The sequence below is a fragment of the Topomyia yanbarensis genome, chromosome 2 (genome assembly GCF_030247195.1).
Source record: "Topomyia yanbarensis strain Yona2022 chromosome 2, ASM3024719v1, whole genome shotgun sequence".
NCBI classification, from domain to species: domain Eukaryota; kingdom Metazoa; phylum Arthropoda; class Insecta; order Diptera; family Culicidae; genus Topomyia; species Topomyia yanbarensis.
In genome coordinates, this window is record NC_080671.1 from 19,501,493 (window position 1) to 19,519,917 (window position 18,425).

An 18,425-nucleotide genomic window follows, 5' to 3' on the forward strand; every position below is an offset into this window, starting at 1 on the left:
CATTCGCGTGATGTCTCGGCTCATGTCCAACCACTACACGCTGGACGCACATCTCCGGCGTATTGGGCTCGTGGATAGCGGTGTCTGCGCTTGTGGCAACTGTTATCACGAAATCGAACATGTTGTCTGGGCATGTGCCGAGTACTGTTCTGCCAGATCTCAACTATTCGATTCCCTTCGGGCCCGAGGAAGATCACCCAATGTCCCGGTTCGAGATGTACTAGCAAGCCGCGATATTCTCTACATGTCCCTTATATACACGTTTCTCAAAACCATCAATATCCAAATTTAAATGCCCCTATCTTTTCTCTTATCATTCCCAGAAGTGCCCTCTTCCGCCTACCGTACCCCAACGATGGTTTGATACGACACCAAGACGAGACAAAACATCTGTCGAATGAACCAACAACACGAGATCTACAGTACAACATCACACGCGCAGCACGGTGTGTTCCCGATCCGTAACTGAGCCGTACTACGAAATTCGTCTGGAGGAACCCCTGCCGGCTCGAGGAAAACCGCCCGGCGTCCCAATACTTGATACATCCGTTCGAATCTGTAATCCTGGCCGTTGATTCCTGATGCCGGAAACTGAAGTTTATATCCCCCCCCGTTCAGTCTTGTCCACCCTCTCTCCCATGTCTCTGATACACAGATGTATGTCTTCACCCCCTTCTCCCCTTGAATATCTTCCCAAAACTTATGTGCCCCCCTATCTTCTAGTTTTAGTTGAACAATATTTAATCTCGTTAAGAAATGCGCAACAGTACCACTACTTTAAAATAGCCCTAATTAATTCCCCTTAATCTTGAACCACTCTTTCTAGTTATCTCTAGTTAATAAGCTTGTAAAATGTTCCGCTTAGTTAATAATTATTTTTTCTACAATCTCCCTTCTAAAAATCATAAAGTGAATTACTATACAAAGAACACACAAATGACCCGTCCCCCAAATCTTACGAATATTATATTATACCCTCTTTTATATGTATAAGTTAGCTGTAGTTTTTTTTTTTAGTTTTATTATATAAAACAAAATAATATTGAAATGTGTATCCCCCTAGTTTTAAGAAATTCAAAATGTAAAACAATGAAAAAATGGCACCTTTAAGCTAACGCATACGTGCCTTATCAAATAAACAAATTGAAAAAAAAAAAAAAGTACAACTAATGTTTGTGTGTGGTAGTTTTTAACCTTATAAATTCACTCATGAGAACCAGTACCGTGACCACCCTAATGTGAATGTTCTCCAGCAGCAGCAAATTAGACGAAAATCAGTCACAAGTCACCCAACCAAACAACCAAAGCCGCTCGGAAAGCGTCACAAGTCTCCATCAACCTGAAAGCTGAAAAGTTTTTTTCCCAAGCTATATACATAAAAAATGTTTAGACTGGCACAAATCTTCACTTTTTTTGGCTCACGACTTCACCAAAGCCGCATGCCAAATACGAGCTTATAGCGATGTTTCTGCTTCCCTGACGGAGAAGCATTTTAAAGTTTTGGGCCGGTCTAATGTAGCTCTGCCAACGCTCGTCGTGTTTAAATGTAGATACCTACTAGCCATGGATGGAAAATGGATAGAAATGATGCGGATGTGGAAAGAGGCAGAAGCAGCTGGAAGCTTATTCAAAAACTTACCTCGCCGTTTTCCGGTGGGTCCCCGTTGCCGAAAGTGGATGCAACGACCAGGAGCAGGGCTTCGTGCTCTATCGATGAGATGTCGTAATCCGACATGCAGTAGATCTGTTTCGAGTTTATGTGTGAGTGCGCGCGCGGTCGTCGGGGTGTGGGCGGTGTAACGGTTGCGGTTGGATGGATACACGAGAGAAAGAAAGGAAAAGTAGTTAGAATAATGTTTCCGTTCTGGGGGAAAGTTTACGTGAGCTTTCCAATCGTTGGATCGAGTGCTGTTGGAATTAGCTTCGTTTGTAGTGGTTCGATTAAATAATTGCTCTGCAATAATGTTGATATTCAAGAGGTAAGAAAATATTATTTAGCAAGAATATCAACTACAGTTTATAAAATAAATTTTAATAGATGAAGTGATTTGTGAAATGTATTTAATTGCCGTTTATATATCGTTATACGATATTTCATTGAGCAGTCATCATTCAAGTCTAACAAATACTGCCAATCATCTGTAATATATTGACGTTATAGAATATTTTCTAAGTTAATATACCCAGGAAAAATCCAATACTGACATTTTCCACCTCCAATCGTCAAAATCCACAAAGAACTTGCGAATCTGAAGCATTTATCCGGTACAGTTGTTCAGAATCCGCCAAAAAGAAGATTTCTAAAATTGCACATTTTAAGGGGGCAATTCTTTATTCATAAAAAATACTTGAAGAAATTATAAAAACAAACACGTTATAATGAAGACAAACTTCGAGTGGATGCCATAGTATGCCGTTGCTTTTTTAAAGTAGGACCGCAAAGGATTCTTTCCTCGTACGAGTTGATGGTAAATTATTTTCAAAGAATCCTTATCAGCACACCAACAACGGTGCATAATTTCGTGACATTACGGTAAAACTTTTCCCAATCTCCTTCTATATTTATCACCAACCTCGTTAGCTAAGACACACTGAAGCTGATTTGATCCGGCAACTGAGCAAATGTTGAACAAGTCAGATAATAACAGTCTCAAAACAAAATTTATTATAATAATTGAAGTTCTTTGCACCAGCTTAACGATGTCACGGAAAACGCCACACAAATTCTTTCTTCTTAGGCATAGCCTAAATTTCTCACCACAATTACAAGTTGGTCAATTTTAAACATCTCCAACCAACCAAAAACGACGAACGGTGGCACGGAGCGGCTCGGGGAAAATTACAGTTCCGCACTCCACAGAAGAGCAACCGCAGCCAGTGACCGCAACGAAACATGGCCAAACCCACTAGCTACACTGGTTCACCTTAGTACACATTGTACCTATAGTAGTATTTAGGTAGACCAACTCCAACAGTTGTTTGAAGCTCACCTGTGCGTTGAAAGCATGTCCTAGCAGCTCCACGAGCTGCTTTGCATACTGCTCCGAGCGTCCGGTTTCCGTTGCATACAGCACCGTCGCCTTGATCCGCCGTGATAACGCGCGTCCAAACAATTTGGATGTAAATTTGACAGCCCTGGCGAGGGAGAAAGAGAGAGAGGGAGAAAGATGAGAAAAGCACAGTTATATGTAGTGTAATACATCCATGGTGCACCGTTTGCAATATGGTAAATTTTCGACTGCTACATCTCCGGCAGGATGGCGGTAGCACGGCAGTAAGTGTGCTGTTCTTACATGTCAATTTAAAATATTTTTATGCTGAGCAAGGATAATATGTGTTTCAGATTTACCTCTAGCATCCTGCTAAAAGGGAAGGATCTTTCTCATGTTTTGTACCAAGCGACATAGAATAGTATGTTTCTTGTTACAGCATTACTCTTCAGCCGGTAGCGTAGTCGGAAAATTTGTTTCGGGGAGGATAATTTTATGCATCTTGTTTTTATCAGAGCTTATTTAAATTTGTTACATGTTTGATGAAATATTAAAAGCTAAAAAGCGCTACCAGTATTCATCGAAACCTACATAATTTTACAAGCCCGTCGAGTCAATCTAGAAGAGATCTAAAGCACATCAAAGAGAATGTTTACTATTTTCTATTGACTATTAACATGATCTAACGACATTAAATTAGTTTGGGACTGGAAGCTATGGTAGCGTTGCAAATATATTTATACACACAGAGAAAAAGGGCATACAAGTCGGACTCGATTATCCGGGAATTTCAAAAAAATCTCACCGCGGATAATCGAGTCAAACTTTTTTGACGTAGGACTACGTCTTTGTTTCCGATATGGGGGTGCACTTTGCAAATTTAACAAAAATGATATGTAACTAAAAATGGTCAGGTTTTAAACGCTTCAAACTCAGCCATCTCACGATAAATTTTCAATTTTTTTGCACATATCGTCCCGAAATATTTCTGAGAACAGGTTCCAATAGATACACCCAAAGATTTTTAATATCATGACATTAAAAATTTGTACAATGTGTAACATAGTCAAAATACCATACATTTGCACATAGAAGGTAGCGCTTCCCAAGTCTGGCACGACAGATTTATGTACCTAGCGCGCAATGCTTCTCTGAATGACGTCATTGTCGACTATTTAACCCTCCGGAAGTCGCGCCCATGGCCCACTAAACGAATAGCCGCTGATGCTCTAAGACGATTTCAGAGCAGCGTACACTCAGTCCACTAGCGCGACTGCCGGAAGGTTAAAAAACGAATTTGGCCGGACAAGCTCAGTTGCCTGTTGAACGGCAAGCGGAGCAGATCACTACGCTGCTTGTTTTCACAGCCAGTGTAGCTGAGTGCAAAGTCCGTTACACTGGCTGTGGAGGTACGCTACGCAATGCCGTTCAACATGCGAATGAGCTTGTCCGTTCAAACACCATGCTTTCTTTTGTGTTGTGCTCGTTTCAAGCACACTTTTATGTACAATCTCGAACGCATTCATTCGTACACAAAATCGTTTGTACAGTCGAGCTCAATGTGCAAACACGGATAACATATATGTTTTTCGATTGATGCGCACCGGTGCAGTGGAGTGCACTGGTTTTCTTTCGAGCAGAAGTGTCAATGGAACACACTCAGTTTTCTGCACTTCTGCTCGAAAGTGCTAAAATAGTGCACTTCACTACACCGCACAGTGGGCAAAAAGCGACCCCAGAGGCACTTAATTAGTCGCCGCGGGATTCCTATCATAATTTATATATGAAAAGTTGCGGAATTTGATAAGAAATCAAACGCACCTAGTTTGGTCCACTGCACGCATCTGTGGCCAGAGCTAGGGGGATTTGAGTACCCGGAGAACTCCCGGTATTAGGCAAAAAGTTATTCCCGGGGGAACTAAATTAGTTGCCGCGGAATTTCTATAATAATTTATATATGAAAAGTTGCGGAATTTGATAAGAAATCAAATGCAACTGGTTTGGTCCACTGCACGCATCTGTGGCCAGAGTCACGGGGGTTTGAGTACCCGGAGTTTTCCGGTATTAGACAAAAATGATTCCCAGAGGCACTTAACTGATCGCCGCAGGTTTCGTATCATAATTTATATATGAAAAGTTGCGAAATTTGATAAGAAATCAAACGCAACTAGTTTGGTCCACTGCACGCATTTGTGGCCAGAGTCACGGGGGTTTGAGTACCCGGAGTATTCCGGTTTTAGACAAAAAGTGATTCCCAGAGGCACTCAATCAGTCGCCGCCGGATTCCTATTATAATTTATATGTGAAAAGTTGCGGAATTTGATAAGAAATCAAATGCAACTGGTTTGGTCCACTGCACGCATCTGTGGCCACAGTTACGAGTGTTTGAGTACCCGGAGTATTCCGGTTTTAGACAAAAAGTGATTCCCAGAGGCACTCAATCAGTCGCCGCCGGATTCCTATTATAATTTATATGTGAAAAGTTGCGGAATTTGATAAGAAATCAAATGCAACTGGTTTGGTCCACTGCACGCGTCTGTGGCCAGAGTCACGGGGGTTTCAGTACCCGGAGTATTCCGGTATTAGACAAAAAGTGATTCCCAGAGGCACTTAACTGATCGCCGCAGGTTTCCTATCGTAATTTATATATGAAAAGTTGCGGAATTTGATAAGAAATCAAACGCAACTAGTTTGGTCCACTGCACGCATTTGTGGCCAGAGTCACGGGGGTTTGAGTATCCGGAGTATTCCGGTATTAGACAAAAAGTGATTCCCAGAGGCGCTCAATTAATCGCCACGGGATTCCTATCATAATTTATATATGAATAGTTGTGGAATTTGATAAGAAATCAAACGCAACCGGTTTGGTCCACTGCACGCATCTGTGGCCAGAGTCACGGGGGTTTGAGTACCCGGAGTATTCCGGTATTAGACAAAAAGTGATTCCCAGAGGCACTCAATTAGTCGCCGCGGGATTCCTATCATAATTTATATATGAAAAGTTGCGGAATTTGATAAAAAATCAAACGCACCTAGTTTGGTCCACTGCGCGCATCTGTGGCCAGAGCTAGGGGGGTTTGAGTACCAGGAGAACTTCCGGTATTAGACAAAAAGTAATTTCCAGAGGCACTTAATTAGTTGCCGCGGGATTTCTATAATAATTTATATATGAAAAGTTGCGGAATTTGATAAGAAATCAAATGCAACTGGTTTGGTCCACTGCACGCATCAGTGGCCAGAGTCACGGGGGTTTGAGTACCCGGAGTATTCCGGTATTAGGCAAAAATGATTCCCAGAGGCACTTAACTGATCGCCGTAGGTTTCGTATCATAATTTATATATGAAAAGTTGCGGAATTTGATAAAAAATCAAACGCAACTGGTTTGGTCCACTGTACGCGTCTGTGGCCACAGTTACGAGTGTTTGAGTACCCGGAGTATTCCGGTATTAGACAGAAAGTGATTCCCAGAGGCACTAATTAGTTGCCGCGGGATTTATATAATAATTTATATATGAAAAGTTGCGGAATTTGATAAGAAATCAAACGCAACTGGTTTAGTCCACTGCACGCATCTGTGGCCAGAGTCACGGGGGTTTGAGTACCCGGAGAACTCCCGGTATTAGGCAAAAAGTGATTTCCAGAGGCACTAAATTAGTTGCCGCGGGATTTCTATAATAATTTATATATGAAAAGTTGTGGAATTTGATAAGAAAACAAACGCAACTGGTTTGGTCCACTGCACGCGTCTGTGGCCACAGTTACGAGTGTTTGAGTACCCGGAGTATTCCGGTATTAGACAAAAAGTGATTCCCAGGGGCACTCAATTAGTCGCCGCGATATTCCTATCATAATTTATATATGAATAGTTGCGGAATTTGATAAGAAATCAAACGCAACTGGTTTAGTCCACTGCACGCATCTGTGGCCAGAGTCACGGGGGTTTGAGTACCCGGAGAACTCCCGGTATTAGGCAAAAAGTGATTTCCAGAGGCACTAAATTAGTTGCCGCGGGATTTCTATAATAATTTATATATGAAAAGTTGTGGAATTTGATAAGAAAACAAACGCAACTGGTTTGGTCCACTGCACGCGTCTGTGGCCACAGTTACGAGTGTTTGAGTACCCGGAGTATTCCGGTATTAGACAAAAAGTGATTCCCAGGGGCACTCAATTAGTCGCCGCGATATTCCTATCATAATTTATATATGAATAGTTGCGGAATTTGATAAGAAATTAAACGCAACTAGTTTGGTCCACTGCACGCATCTGTGACCAGAGTCACCAGTCAGGGTTTTAGTATCCGAAAAATTCCTGGTATTAGGGTAAAGTAGTAAAACTGCCAAAATATTCGACTTTATTCATTTTCATTTTAGTTTCCAAGTGTTAACAATTACGGTAGGATAATATTTTTGTTCGAGGATGTTATTTATGGAATTTAGAAGAGTGTGGTAATAGGAGAGTGTAGCGTATTTGGGTATTTTCGTGAGGAATAAACTAAATTTGGAGTAATTTGATTTTTTTTCCGATACAATAAAAATTATTTTTTCGCTGCTATTTTCCATGAGGGCAGTAGTAGGGTTTTTCCCCATAAAGGTGTCTCAGAAAAAAAAATTTTGGCAATTTTTTTTCTGAAGATGAAGCCATATTATATTATAGACATCACGCTTCGGTAAATATAATAACGTGAAAGCATAAAATAATGGAATCGAAATAAAGATCTGATTCGAGTTTCATAACCCTGGACTACATTTATTATATTCTGTCTATTTGCTGTGCTAATCCATATTACGCGAAACAACAACCACGGCTATGTTTAGAAAAAAAATCAAACTAGAATTTAGTTAGAGACTTTTTTAGGTTTGTGTTATTTGTTACCATTCAATGACAGATAAATGTTCGCGAAAATTACAGTTAAAACTTGTATTACCCTAATTTTAGATTGAAATTCTGGTACAGGAGTATCGTAAATGAACTCCTCAAATAACACTGATAACACTGATAAATGGTCAAAATTGTAAAGAAATATAAAATTTAAAGTAATAAAAATATAATGATTAAAATTAGTCAGAATCTGAATTCAATCCGGCATCAAAGTCTAATCCTACCAAAGTGTCTAAATTATCATTTGATCTCTTTAAGTATTGCCGAATTTTTTCATCAAACTGCGTATTCTTCGTTCGTTTGGTTTTACTAGACTTAGAGATGATGCGATCCGCGATACATGGATCCGTCCACGCTAGAGCAGCTACTAGCATATCCTCGAGATTTGCTTCAGGCGACACCTAATTCAATATCGACATGTTTAAATAATTAAATTATTGTTGGGAAATTTGCCTTCCGTGATGAATACAATCGATTCATCTTGTGCCTACGATGAGCAGATTCTCCAGCTTCTTCGGAGTAGAACGATAACGGGAGAGGCTAAAAATTGTTTATGTAATTATCATTAATCTTATTACTATTATTTTTAAAGGTAAATATCAACCATCATCTCAGATATATCCTTCATGTGACGATATTTTTCTATACACGGCGGTAAAATCTTAACATGTTGTAAAGATTTCTGCAAATTCTCCGAAACCGTTTCGAAAAGCTGCAGAACTTTGTCATCGTCTAGTGATTGAGATGTGGTACTTAGTATACTTAAAATACTAATATCCTCAACGATTCGCTCGCCATTTTCTATTTTTAAATGTTTGGCAAATAATGCCGGTTGAGATAGTAGTCGTCTGGCCATATTTCCTGTAATAATAGCGATTTACAATATTAAAACAAATAAACATAAGAAGTTATTCAGACATCTTATTACCCGTATTTGAATTGCCTGCACCACCAGGTTGTGCACGATTTACCCTAACCGCAAATTCCTTTTCAACAGCGTATATCACTAGATAGAATATTTGTGCATGTAGTAGTTTAGGAAAAAGTTTCAGGGGTTTCAGTGATAATTTTGAGTAGATCTCATTTGGTAATATAAAAGCCCACAATAAATGTTTATGTATAATATATTTTCGATAACATAACGTTTAAAGTTGTTCCAAGATTTTTGGAATCATTTTTGTCTAATACCGGAATACTCCGGGTACTCAAACCCCCGTGACTCTGGCCACAGATGCGTGCAGTGGATCAAACCAGTTGCATTCGATTTCTTATCAAATTCCACAACTTTTCATATATAAATTACGATAGGAAACCTGCGGCGATCAGTTAAGTGCCTCTGGGAATCACTTTTTGTCTAATACCAGAATACTCCGGGTACTCAAACCCCCGTGACTCTGGCCACAGATGCGTGCAGTGGACCAAACCAGTTGCGTTTGATTTCTTATCAAATTCCGCAACTTTTCATATATAAATTATTATAGAAATTCCGCGGCAACTAATTTAGTGCCTCTGGAAATCACTTTTTGCCTAATACCGGGAGTTCTCCGGGTACTCAAACCCCCCTAGCTCTGGCCACAGATGCGTGCAGTGGACCAAACTAGGTGCGTTTGATTTCTTATCAAATTCCGCAACTTTTCATATATAAATTATTATAGGAATCCGGCGGCGACTAATTGAGTGCCTCTGGGAATCACTTTTTGTCTAATACCGGAATACTCCGGGTACTCAAACCCCCGTGACTCTGGCCACAGATGCATGCAGTGGACCAAACCAGTTGCGTTTGATTTCTTATCAAATTCCGCAACTTTTCATATATAAATTATGATAGGAATCCCGCGGCGACTAATTGAGTGCCTCTGGGAATCACTTTTTGTCTAATACCGGAATACTCCGGGTACTCAAACAGTCGTAACTGTGGCCGCAGACACGTGCAGTGGACCAAACCAGTTGCGTTTGATTTCTTATCAAATTCCGCAACTTTTCATATATAAATTATGATAGGAAACCTGCGGCGATCAGTTAAGTGCCTCTGGGAATCATTTTTGTCTAATATCGGAATACTCCGGGTACTGAAACCCCCGTGACTCTGGCCACAGATGCGTGCAGTGGACCAAACTAGGTGCGTTTGATTTCTTATCAAATTCCGCAACTTTTCACATATAAATTATAATAGGAATCCGGCGGCGACTGATTGAGTGCCTCTGGAAATCACTTTTTGCCTAATACCGGGAGTTCTCCGGGTACTCAAATCCCCCTAGCTCTGGCCACAGATGCGTGCAGTGGACCAAACTAGGTGCGTTTGATTTCTTATCAAATTCCGCAACTTTTCATATATAAATTATGTTAGGAAACATGCGGCGATCAGTTAAGTGCCTCTGGGAATCATTTTTGTCTAATATCGGAATACTCCGGGTACTGAAACCCCCGTGACTCTGGCCACAGATGCGTGCAGTGGACCAAACCAGTTGCGTTTGAGTTCTTATAAAATTCCGCAACTTTTCATATATAAATTATTATAGAAATCCCGCGGCAACTAATTTAGTGCTTCTGGAAATCACTTTTTGCCTAATACCGGGAGTTCTCCGGGTACTCAAACCCCCCTAGCTCTGGCCACAGATGCGTGCAGTGGACCAAGCTAGGTGCGTTTGATTTCTTATCAAATTCCGCAACTTTTCATATATAAATTATGATAGGAATCCCGCGGCGACTAATTAAGTGCCTCTGGGGGTCGCTTTTTGCCCACTGTGCACCGGTGCATCAGTACACATCAATCTAAAATCCCAAAAGAGTTGTGGTACTAGTTGTGTCTTTTGCTCAACCCATCATCATCAGCGTTGACTCATTTTGCTATGTGCGTATCTTCCATTCGTGTACGGATATGTGTGTGAGTAGACACAGCTATTTAATTCGAGCATTGTACAACCGAACACCCTTCGCTTGGGTTCAATGTTTGAGGCGAATGTGTAGGTAGGTATATCTAATTTGTTACGTGATTGTATGCGTAGCCTGCATGATAGCAATCTGTGCTTTCGTTGCACAAAGATGAAAACTTTCTTAGCAACAAATTTATGCGAATCGATGGAAAGCACGACGATAGTTTATTATTTTCGTTCGATCAGTTCATTGATTTCACGTGATTCATTTCCACTCAGCCCATCCTACTTTGATTCAACTAAGAGGTACATACTACAAAGCCTATTTATGAATGCGTACACTGCCACTCAAAAAACCGTCGCAAAAACTCATCTAAGTCCAGAAATAAAATTGTTTTCGATTCTTGTATATTTATAGCTTCGATATATGATTAAGACCACTGCATTCGCTACATTTGTATGCGTACTTTAGTAAAGTTACAATCATGGCAAAATAAAACTAGAAAGCTTGGTCTATACATGAAATGTGATTATATTGCCTAAAATTTGATTTTTCTTCACCGGTGCGGGTTTTTTACAGCATACAAGACTGAAACGATGCATGAGATACGAATCATTTCCATTTTGAAATTGTGTTAATAAAATACATTAAATGACAAAATAATCGTTGCCCTTAGATACTGAACATGATTAGAATATGGTTTGTTTTTTTTTGTTTCGATGATTTTGTTAGAGGGAATCGACTTATCGTCATATCACAGCTAGCGTTTCTTTCTTTTAACCCTCGTTCCAGTTAGAAGAGTGCGCGTTGTGCTTCCACAAAGAGATCCTTGCCCTTGCAGCATCATTTAGATGACCAATATCATACCGGATTGTCAGGTGATCACTACGCAAACTCTCCCACTCATGTTTGCCACCAGCGAAGGACTACCAAAGGTTACGTCGATAATGGATTCCCGGCCACCTCTGCGAGAAGTACTGCTAGCGCCCTCTCTACATAGCCCATCTTTGCATGAGCTACCCAAAAATTAAAATCGCCTCCAGTGACTGCCAGGTCTCTTATCAGAATCTTGTTAACCCTTTCTTGACCAGCATTTTTCCACCACATATAGGATTCTAAAACTACATTTCCTTAGAACTGGTGGTGTCGTGAAACACCAAAAACCTGTTTTAATCAAGATAGGTACATCTTTCAAAGTACTAGGAGCTGCCCAATATTTACCTTCCGATCTAGTCAATTACCTGGAAAACGTTGTCGAAGGCAGTATAAATTTTAACTGTTTTCAATAATATTGGCAGACTACGAAAATATTCCAAAATTTCATTTTCGTTAGCAAAAACAATGTGTGTCAGCACTGCTTCAGCGGAACCCAATCAGATTAATTGTAATAACTTCTGTTCTACTGATAATATTTATAATTATTAGTGCTAAATGAAAGATATTAGCCCCAGTTATTAGTCTTACTTGTCGTTGTAAACATATCTTGTGTAAACCAAAAATTATAGTCGTATAGAAAAAGGGTTGTTTTACAACAACATGGGCATGAAGGGGTTAAGATGTCATTGGAATTCTGAGCAGGAATCAACTGTTGAAGGGGATAATGGGAGAAGAGCAATATTGTGTCAAAGTCAACTGAAGCTCAGAGTAGAATATCATCAGACCTTTACATCGGATTTCATTGAAAATAGGAACACGATTCTATCAGCATCTTGAATAAATCATAATCTTCGCAGAATTCTACATCTTGAAATCTTGATATCTTGAAAAGGATTCCACCAGACGTCTAAGAAGCTTTTCTCTAGAATAATGCATAAAAATTCAGAGAAAAAACCTTAGAAATACGGATAAGAACTCAATCTAAATTCTGAAATAGATTCCATTAGAATAGTAAGAAAACTTCGATCAGAATCCTGGAAAGTATCCAAACAGAATCCTGATAAACATGTCATCATTATCCCAAGAGAGTGCCAGAAACCGACCGATGTACTTATGAGAGTGTATTATGAGAAAAATGTACTTTAAGTTTAAACCTAAAAATTTGAATATTTGGCAACACTGCCGTTAAAAACTTTATTTTTTCTAGATTTTTTAAATAAATTCTTCAAAAATCATCTCACTGATTGATTCTAGTGCAAACAGTACCAGAGATACAATCCGAAGAAACTCATTTTTTTAACAATTTGTTAAAATTAAGAGTGTTCTCATTAAAGTGACAAGCAAAAATGACCCCTATCGGCCCACCCCTGAGTCGATTCATAGTGCTACCAGAAGTACTTGCTCCAAATTTGAAGCAAATCGGACAAGTCTAGCTACCGGACCAACGTGCCTGAAATTTGTATAGGGTTTTTCGACAATATACATGGAGAAAACACACTAGCTCGCATTTGCACCGGTAGGTGGCACTGTATGCAGCATATTATCACTGTAAGTGAAAATAAGAAAGATGATTTGATTGTCTACAACTTTGTCGAAGACTGCTAGTCAATCCGGCTTTGTTGAAAAAAGTTATTAAACTTTTAACGAAGTGATGTCTGAGTCAGTTTTGCATGGGGCATCATTACTTCATTCCAACGAACTAACCATTTTTGTGAAATAATGGTTAGGTTTAGCTCAAGAGCATGTTCAGAAGAATTATAGCAGATAATACGAGTCAAGTTTTGGTTAGAAAATTTTAGTTCCACCTATGACCGCATAGAGGGCGCCAACGCTAACTTTTCAACGGAAAGAGATAGAAATTAGGTGTCTTCTACAAAGTTGTAGAACGGACATTTTCAGTACACTGAAACCTCCATTTACGAACTCTTTTTTTTACGTAATATTCAATTTACGTAACTTTTTTTACGAACTAAATTCGAAATAAAGAACTCTTTTTGGAAAGTTTGAGTTCGTACATTACAGCATGAAGTAATATACTTATGTATTCTTAGTTAATTGTTGCTAATATAAGTTGGGTATTTTCGGAATGGGGTTGACGAGTGCATGACGGAAACCGATGTCTTGAGCCATTTTGGAATCCAAGATGGCGACTTCCGGTTTAGATAAATTTTCAGAAACCTCAACAAAATGGATATTTTCGGAATGGGGTTGACGAGTGCAAGACGGAAATCGATGTCTTGAGCCGTTTTGGAATCCAAGATGGCGACTTCCGGTTTAGATAAATTCTATATAACCACAACAATATGAGTATTTTCGGAATGGGGTTGACAAGTGCATGACGAAAATAGATGTCTTGAGCCGTTTTGGAATCCAAGATGGCGACTTCCGGTTTAGATAAATTTTCAGAAACCTCAACAAAATGGATATTTTCAGAATGGGGTTGACGAGTGCAAGACGGAAATCGATGTCTTGAGCCGTTTTGGAATCCAAGATGGCGACTTCCGGTTTAGATAAATTCTATATAACCACAACAATATGGGTATTTTCGGAATGGGGGTGACAAGTGCATGACGAAAATAGATGTCTTGAGCCGTTTTGGAATCCAAGATGGCGACTTCCGGTTTAGATAAATTTTCAGAAACCTCAACAAAATGGATATTTTCAGAATGGGGTTGACGAGTGCAAGACGGAAATCGATGTCTTGAGCCGTTTTGGAATCCAAGATGGCGACTTCCGGTTTAGATAAATTCTATATAACCACAACAATATGGGTATTTTCGGAATGGGGGTGACAAGTGCATGACGAAAATAGATGTCTTGAGCCGTTTTGGCATCCAAGGTGGCGACTTCCGGTTTAGATAAATTCTCTATAACCTCAACAATATGGGTATTTTCGGAATGATGTTGACGAGTGCACGACAGAAATCGATGTCTTGAGCCGTTTTGGAATCCAAGATGGCGACTTCCGGTTTAGATAAATTTTCTATAACCATAACAATATGGGTATTTTCGGAATGGGGTTGACGAGTGCATGACGGAAATCGATATCTTGAGCCGTTTTGGACTCTAAGATGGCGACTTCCGGTTTAGATAAATTTTCTATAACCTCAAGTATATGGATATTTTCGGAATAAGGTTGACGGGTGCATGACGGAAATCGATGTCTTTAACCATTTTAGAATCCAAGATAACGACTTCCGGTTTAGATAAATTGTCTATAACCTCAACAATATGGGTATTTTCGGGATAAGGTTGACGAGTGCATGACGGAAATAGAACCCATACTGTTTGATATCAAGAATATTGCTCAACCGGAAGTCGCCATCATGGATTTCAAAACGGTTCCAATTGTCCATTTTCAGCATCTACTTGTCAAGCCCGTACCAAAAATACCGATATTGTTAGCGTTATCCAGAATATTGGTCAACCAACGAATATTAATAAGAATGTGAAGCAAACTTTTTTTACGAACTAAATCCCAAATAACGAACACTTTTTTACGAACTAATTCAGTTTAGGAACCCCTGGTTCGGTTCGTAAATGGAGGTTTCAGTGTATATGTTCCGAACATCTCGATATTCTATCTCTCTTCTATAAAAAGTTAGGTTATAGGTGGAACTAAAATTTTCCAACCAAAACATAACTCACATTATATACTAAAACTCTTCGTAACATATTATTCGGCTAAACTTAACCATTATTTCACAAAAATGTATAGTTTGTGGGACTCGAGTACTATTACACAACCATGACTAGACCCCATGCAAAACTGACTCAGACATCACTTCGTTAAAAGTTCAACAACTTCCTTTATCACAGCCGGATTGACCAGCAGTCCTCGACAAAATTGTAGACAATTAAATTATCTTTCTTATTTTTACTTATAGTGATATTAAAATGCATACACTGCCACCTGGCGGTCAAAATGCGAGATAGTGGGTTTTCTCAGTGTAAATTGTCGAAAAATCCCATACAAACTTCAGGCACGTAGCTAGACTTGTCCGATTTGCTTCAAATTTTGAGCAAGTGCTCCTGGTGGGACTAGAAATCGAGCCAGGGTGGGCCGATTGAGTTTTCAAAAATTCATTATTTTTCTGGGCAGTCTAGTTCCCATGGACCAAGGGGTGGTTCAAACGACACAACAATTTAGGTTATTATATATTGGCTCGAGATGAACAATTTATTCAAAACTGGTTCCAATCTGTAAAGGTTGATTCCAAGTTTTGGTTTCTCTTCGTCATTTTGTGCGGAATAACCCATATATAAGCTATTTTTAGGGTAGGCCAAAGTTTGAGATGAGAACCCTAGACCACCCATTCTCGGAAAAAATGTTCTGTCGACTGCAATGATCGAATTACCACTATAATCAGACATTGTAGTTTGGAATTTGAATTTTTTCGAAACACCCAGATAATCAAATCATTTTCCTCGGATAATCGAATCCCCGGATAATCGAGACCGACCTGTATGTTAGCGTCCACATGTTGCTCATCAGGTTCGTGGCAGTCATGCACTCATATATACTTACCAAGCGTAATAAGAATGTAATAGATATTTCCACAATGTTATGTTGAACGTAGCCAGCTTTAAATCATAGCTTTGAAAAATGAGAAAGGTAAAATTGGACTGCTGGGTGGATTAAAACGGGTTTTGTATTTATGCGTCTATCTAGCGCTAAATTTGGTGCCAGTTTAGATTTATCATCTAACTGATACGAAGGTGGTGATAGTTACAGATGCAATTAGCTTAACTTGTTGTTGGTGTTGGGTCAGACCGGACTAAGTCGCAAAACATCAATAAATAAGGTAATGATAGTGTGGGATATAGAGTTTCTTCAGCTACATTCGACTTTTGCGAGATTCGAAATATGCTACAATTAGCAAGAATTATGGCAAAAAGTAATTTCCATTTATGATGTAAAGGATGCAGCGATTCAAATTTTAATCTCGTTTTTCTCGAAATCAATAAATTGTTAATTAGTCCGGCCTGACTTAACACTGACCATGTGATTTTCAGCCAGGTTAAGCAACGTTTTTGGTTCCGTTCGAGGAATCCAAAAACACCAAAAAGCTAATTTTAAATTATTTTTGTTGGAACCCCCTAACTTCGCCACTCTCTGCGTTATCAAAGGAAGAACATAGGTAACAAAATATAACTTTCTGACATTGTGCTAATTTTTTCTCCATCTTGGTATGAGATAGTTTCACTTAATTGGGTCACTATACTTTAAACAAAGCATGAAGCAAATAATATAATCACGCTATCAATGTTCACACAATAACCTCGCTTCGAATACCAGCGTTTTACCTCTAAATGACCAACTGTTTCAAAGGCAACTCATGCCTAAAGCAATGAATGCCATTTTCTGCTACATATAAGCCAAAATTGATTCGTTCGTCGGTTATCGAAACATCACCTCACGAGGGTGAGTAAATATCCGAATTCGCTTCGATGTGTGTTCATTTTGGGGCAAAAACTCTCACACGGATATTCATTTATGTTCAGATTTTTTCTATGTCTCGTCCAGACACAGCACCGCCCCACTTTTTCGTTTCTTTCCTCAATAGTGTTCTGGGACGCCGGCCGCGCCGCGTCGTTCGGCACGAGGAAGGAAATTGTCTGTTTAACGAGACGTAACGACCCGGTCCCGCACTGTACGAGTATTTTCGTGGGTAACGAAGTGAAATACAACTAGAAAGAGTAGATTGGCAGTCAATGTGACAGTTTCGTGAATAGAATTTCCTTCTAGCACGACGGAAGAAGCGCACATGATTGCATCCGTGTTGCTTGTTTCCATTCGTTTTCATCTATAACACCGCATAGATACATAGGTGGTACAAACTATACGTTCGCAAGTCTGTATTTTGCTGATTATTGGGTATATTGACTTTTAGATTACTGCACGGATTTCTATTTGAACAACCTTCACCATGAACACTTTATATATGAAAAAACTTTCGGTAGAATGCTTTAGATCGAAGTAATTCCAAATCTGTCAATATTTTTGTACCTACTATCAAATTCCGACTTAGAGCTCGTATCACCAATTCTAAATTGACCTAAACAATCAAGAAAAAATTCAACATGGCATGAAGAAACCCACGGTTTCTGCGTAAAGATATTTAATTTTGAAAAAATCTATTTTTTTTTTCATTCGCATCGAGCGTTGTTCCTCGCAAGTCACAAAGAAAAGACTATCTATCTTGAACGTTTAAATAGTGTTTAAATCGAAGGACTATTCAAAGGTGAGTGGAATACTGCCCTTGACTGGTGCACAACTGAGGTTGATTAAACTGACAGCTGATCACATAGAGGTTTCACAATGACCGACACAGCATGATCTGTGGTATTTTGGTACTTGAAATTGTCCTAAAATGAGAAAAGATATCTTCTTTGAAAATGAAAATACTGAAATACCTACATGCTATTACATATCCCCAGGAAAACCTATTAGGAAGTTGTCCCTAATCAATCGATATCAATTTGATATCGGTTTATGGAAAAAGCCATTGTAGCTGGTGGGGGTGATTGTTTTCGATTGATGCGGAAAACTCGTCCGTCAGCGACATTGGCATGTACAATACGCGTGTGGTGAGCAAAAAATTACATATAATTTAACTACCATCGTAACGACTGTATCCAGCAGATGTGGTTTGTGTCTGAATGCCAACCGAAGCCGAAAGGCTACGAAAATTCAATGTTTTATAGATTTCTCTTCCCCCGAATCTGGTGGATGCATACGTAAACCGGCATAAAAATTTATGGATGGTAGAATGATTGAATATATCGGTAAATCATATTGG

General features: G+C 39.3%; 1 protein-coding gene across 1 annotated transcript in view; it reads right to left on the reverse strand.

Annotated features, from left to right (window-relative positions):
• Positions 1-18,425, reverse strand: part of LOC131683240 (nitric oxide synthase) — a 251,568-nt gene that overhangs the window by 49,491 nt on the left and 183,652 nt on the right. The window contains exons 12-13 of the mRNA XM_058965073.1: positions 2,991-3,135; positions 1,640-1,744 (exon numbers count right to left, since the gene is read on the reverse strand). Coding sequence (XP_058821056.1) covers positions 1,640-1,744; positions 2,991-3,135 — 250 coding nt within the window. The remainder of the gene's footprint in view (positions 1-1,639; positions 1,745-2,990; positions 3,136-18,425) is intronic.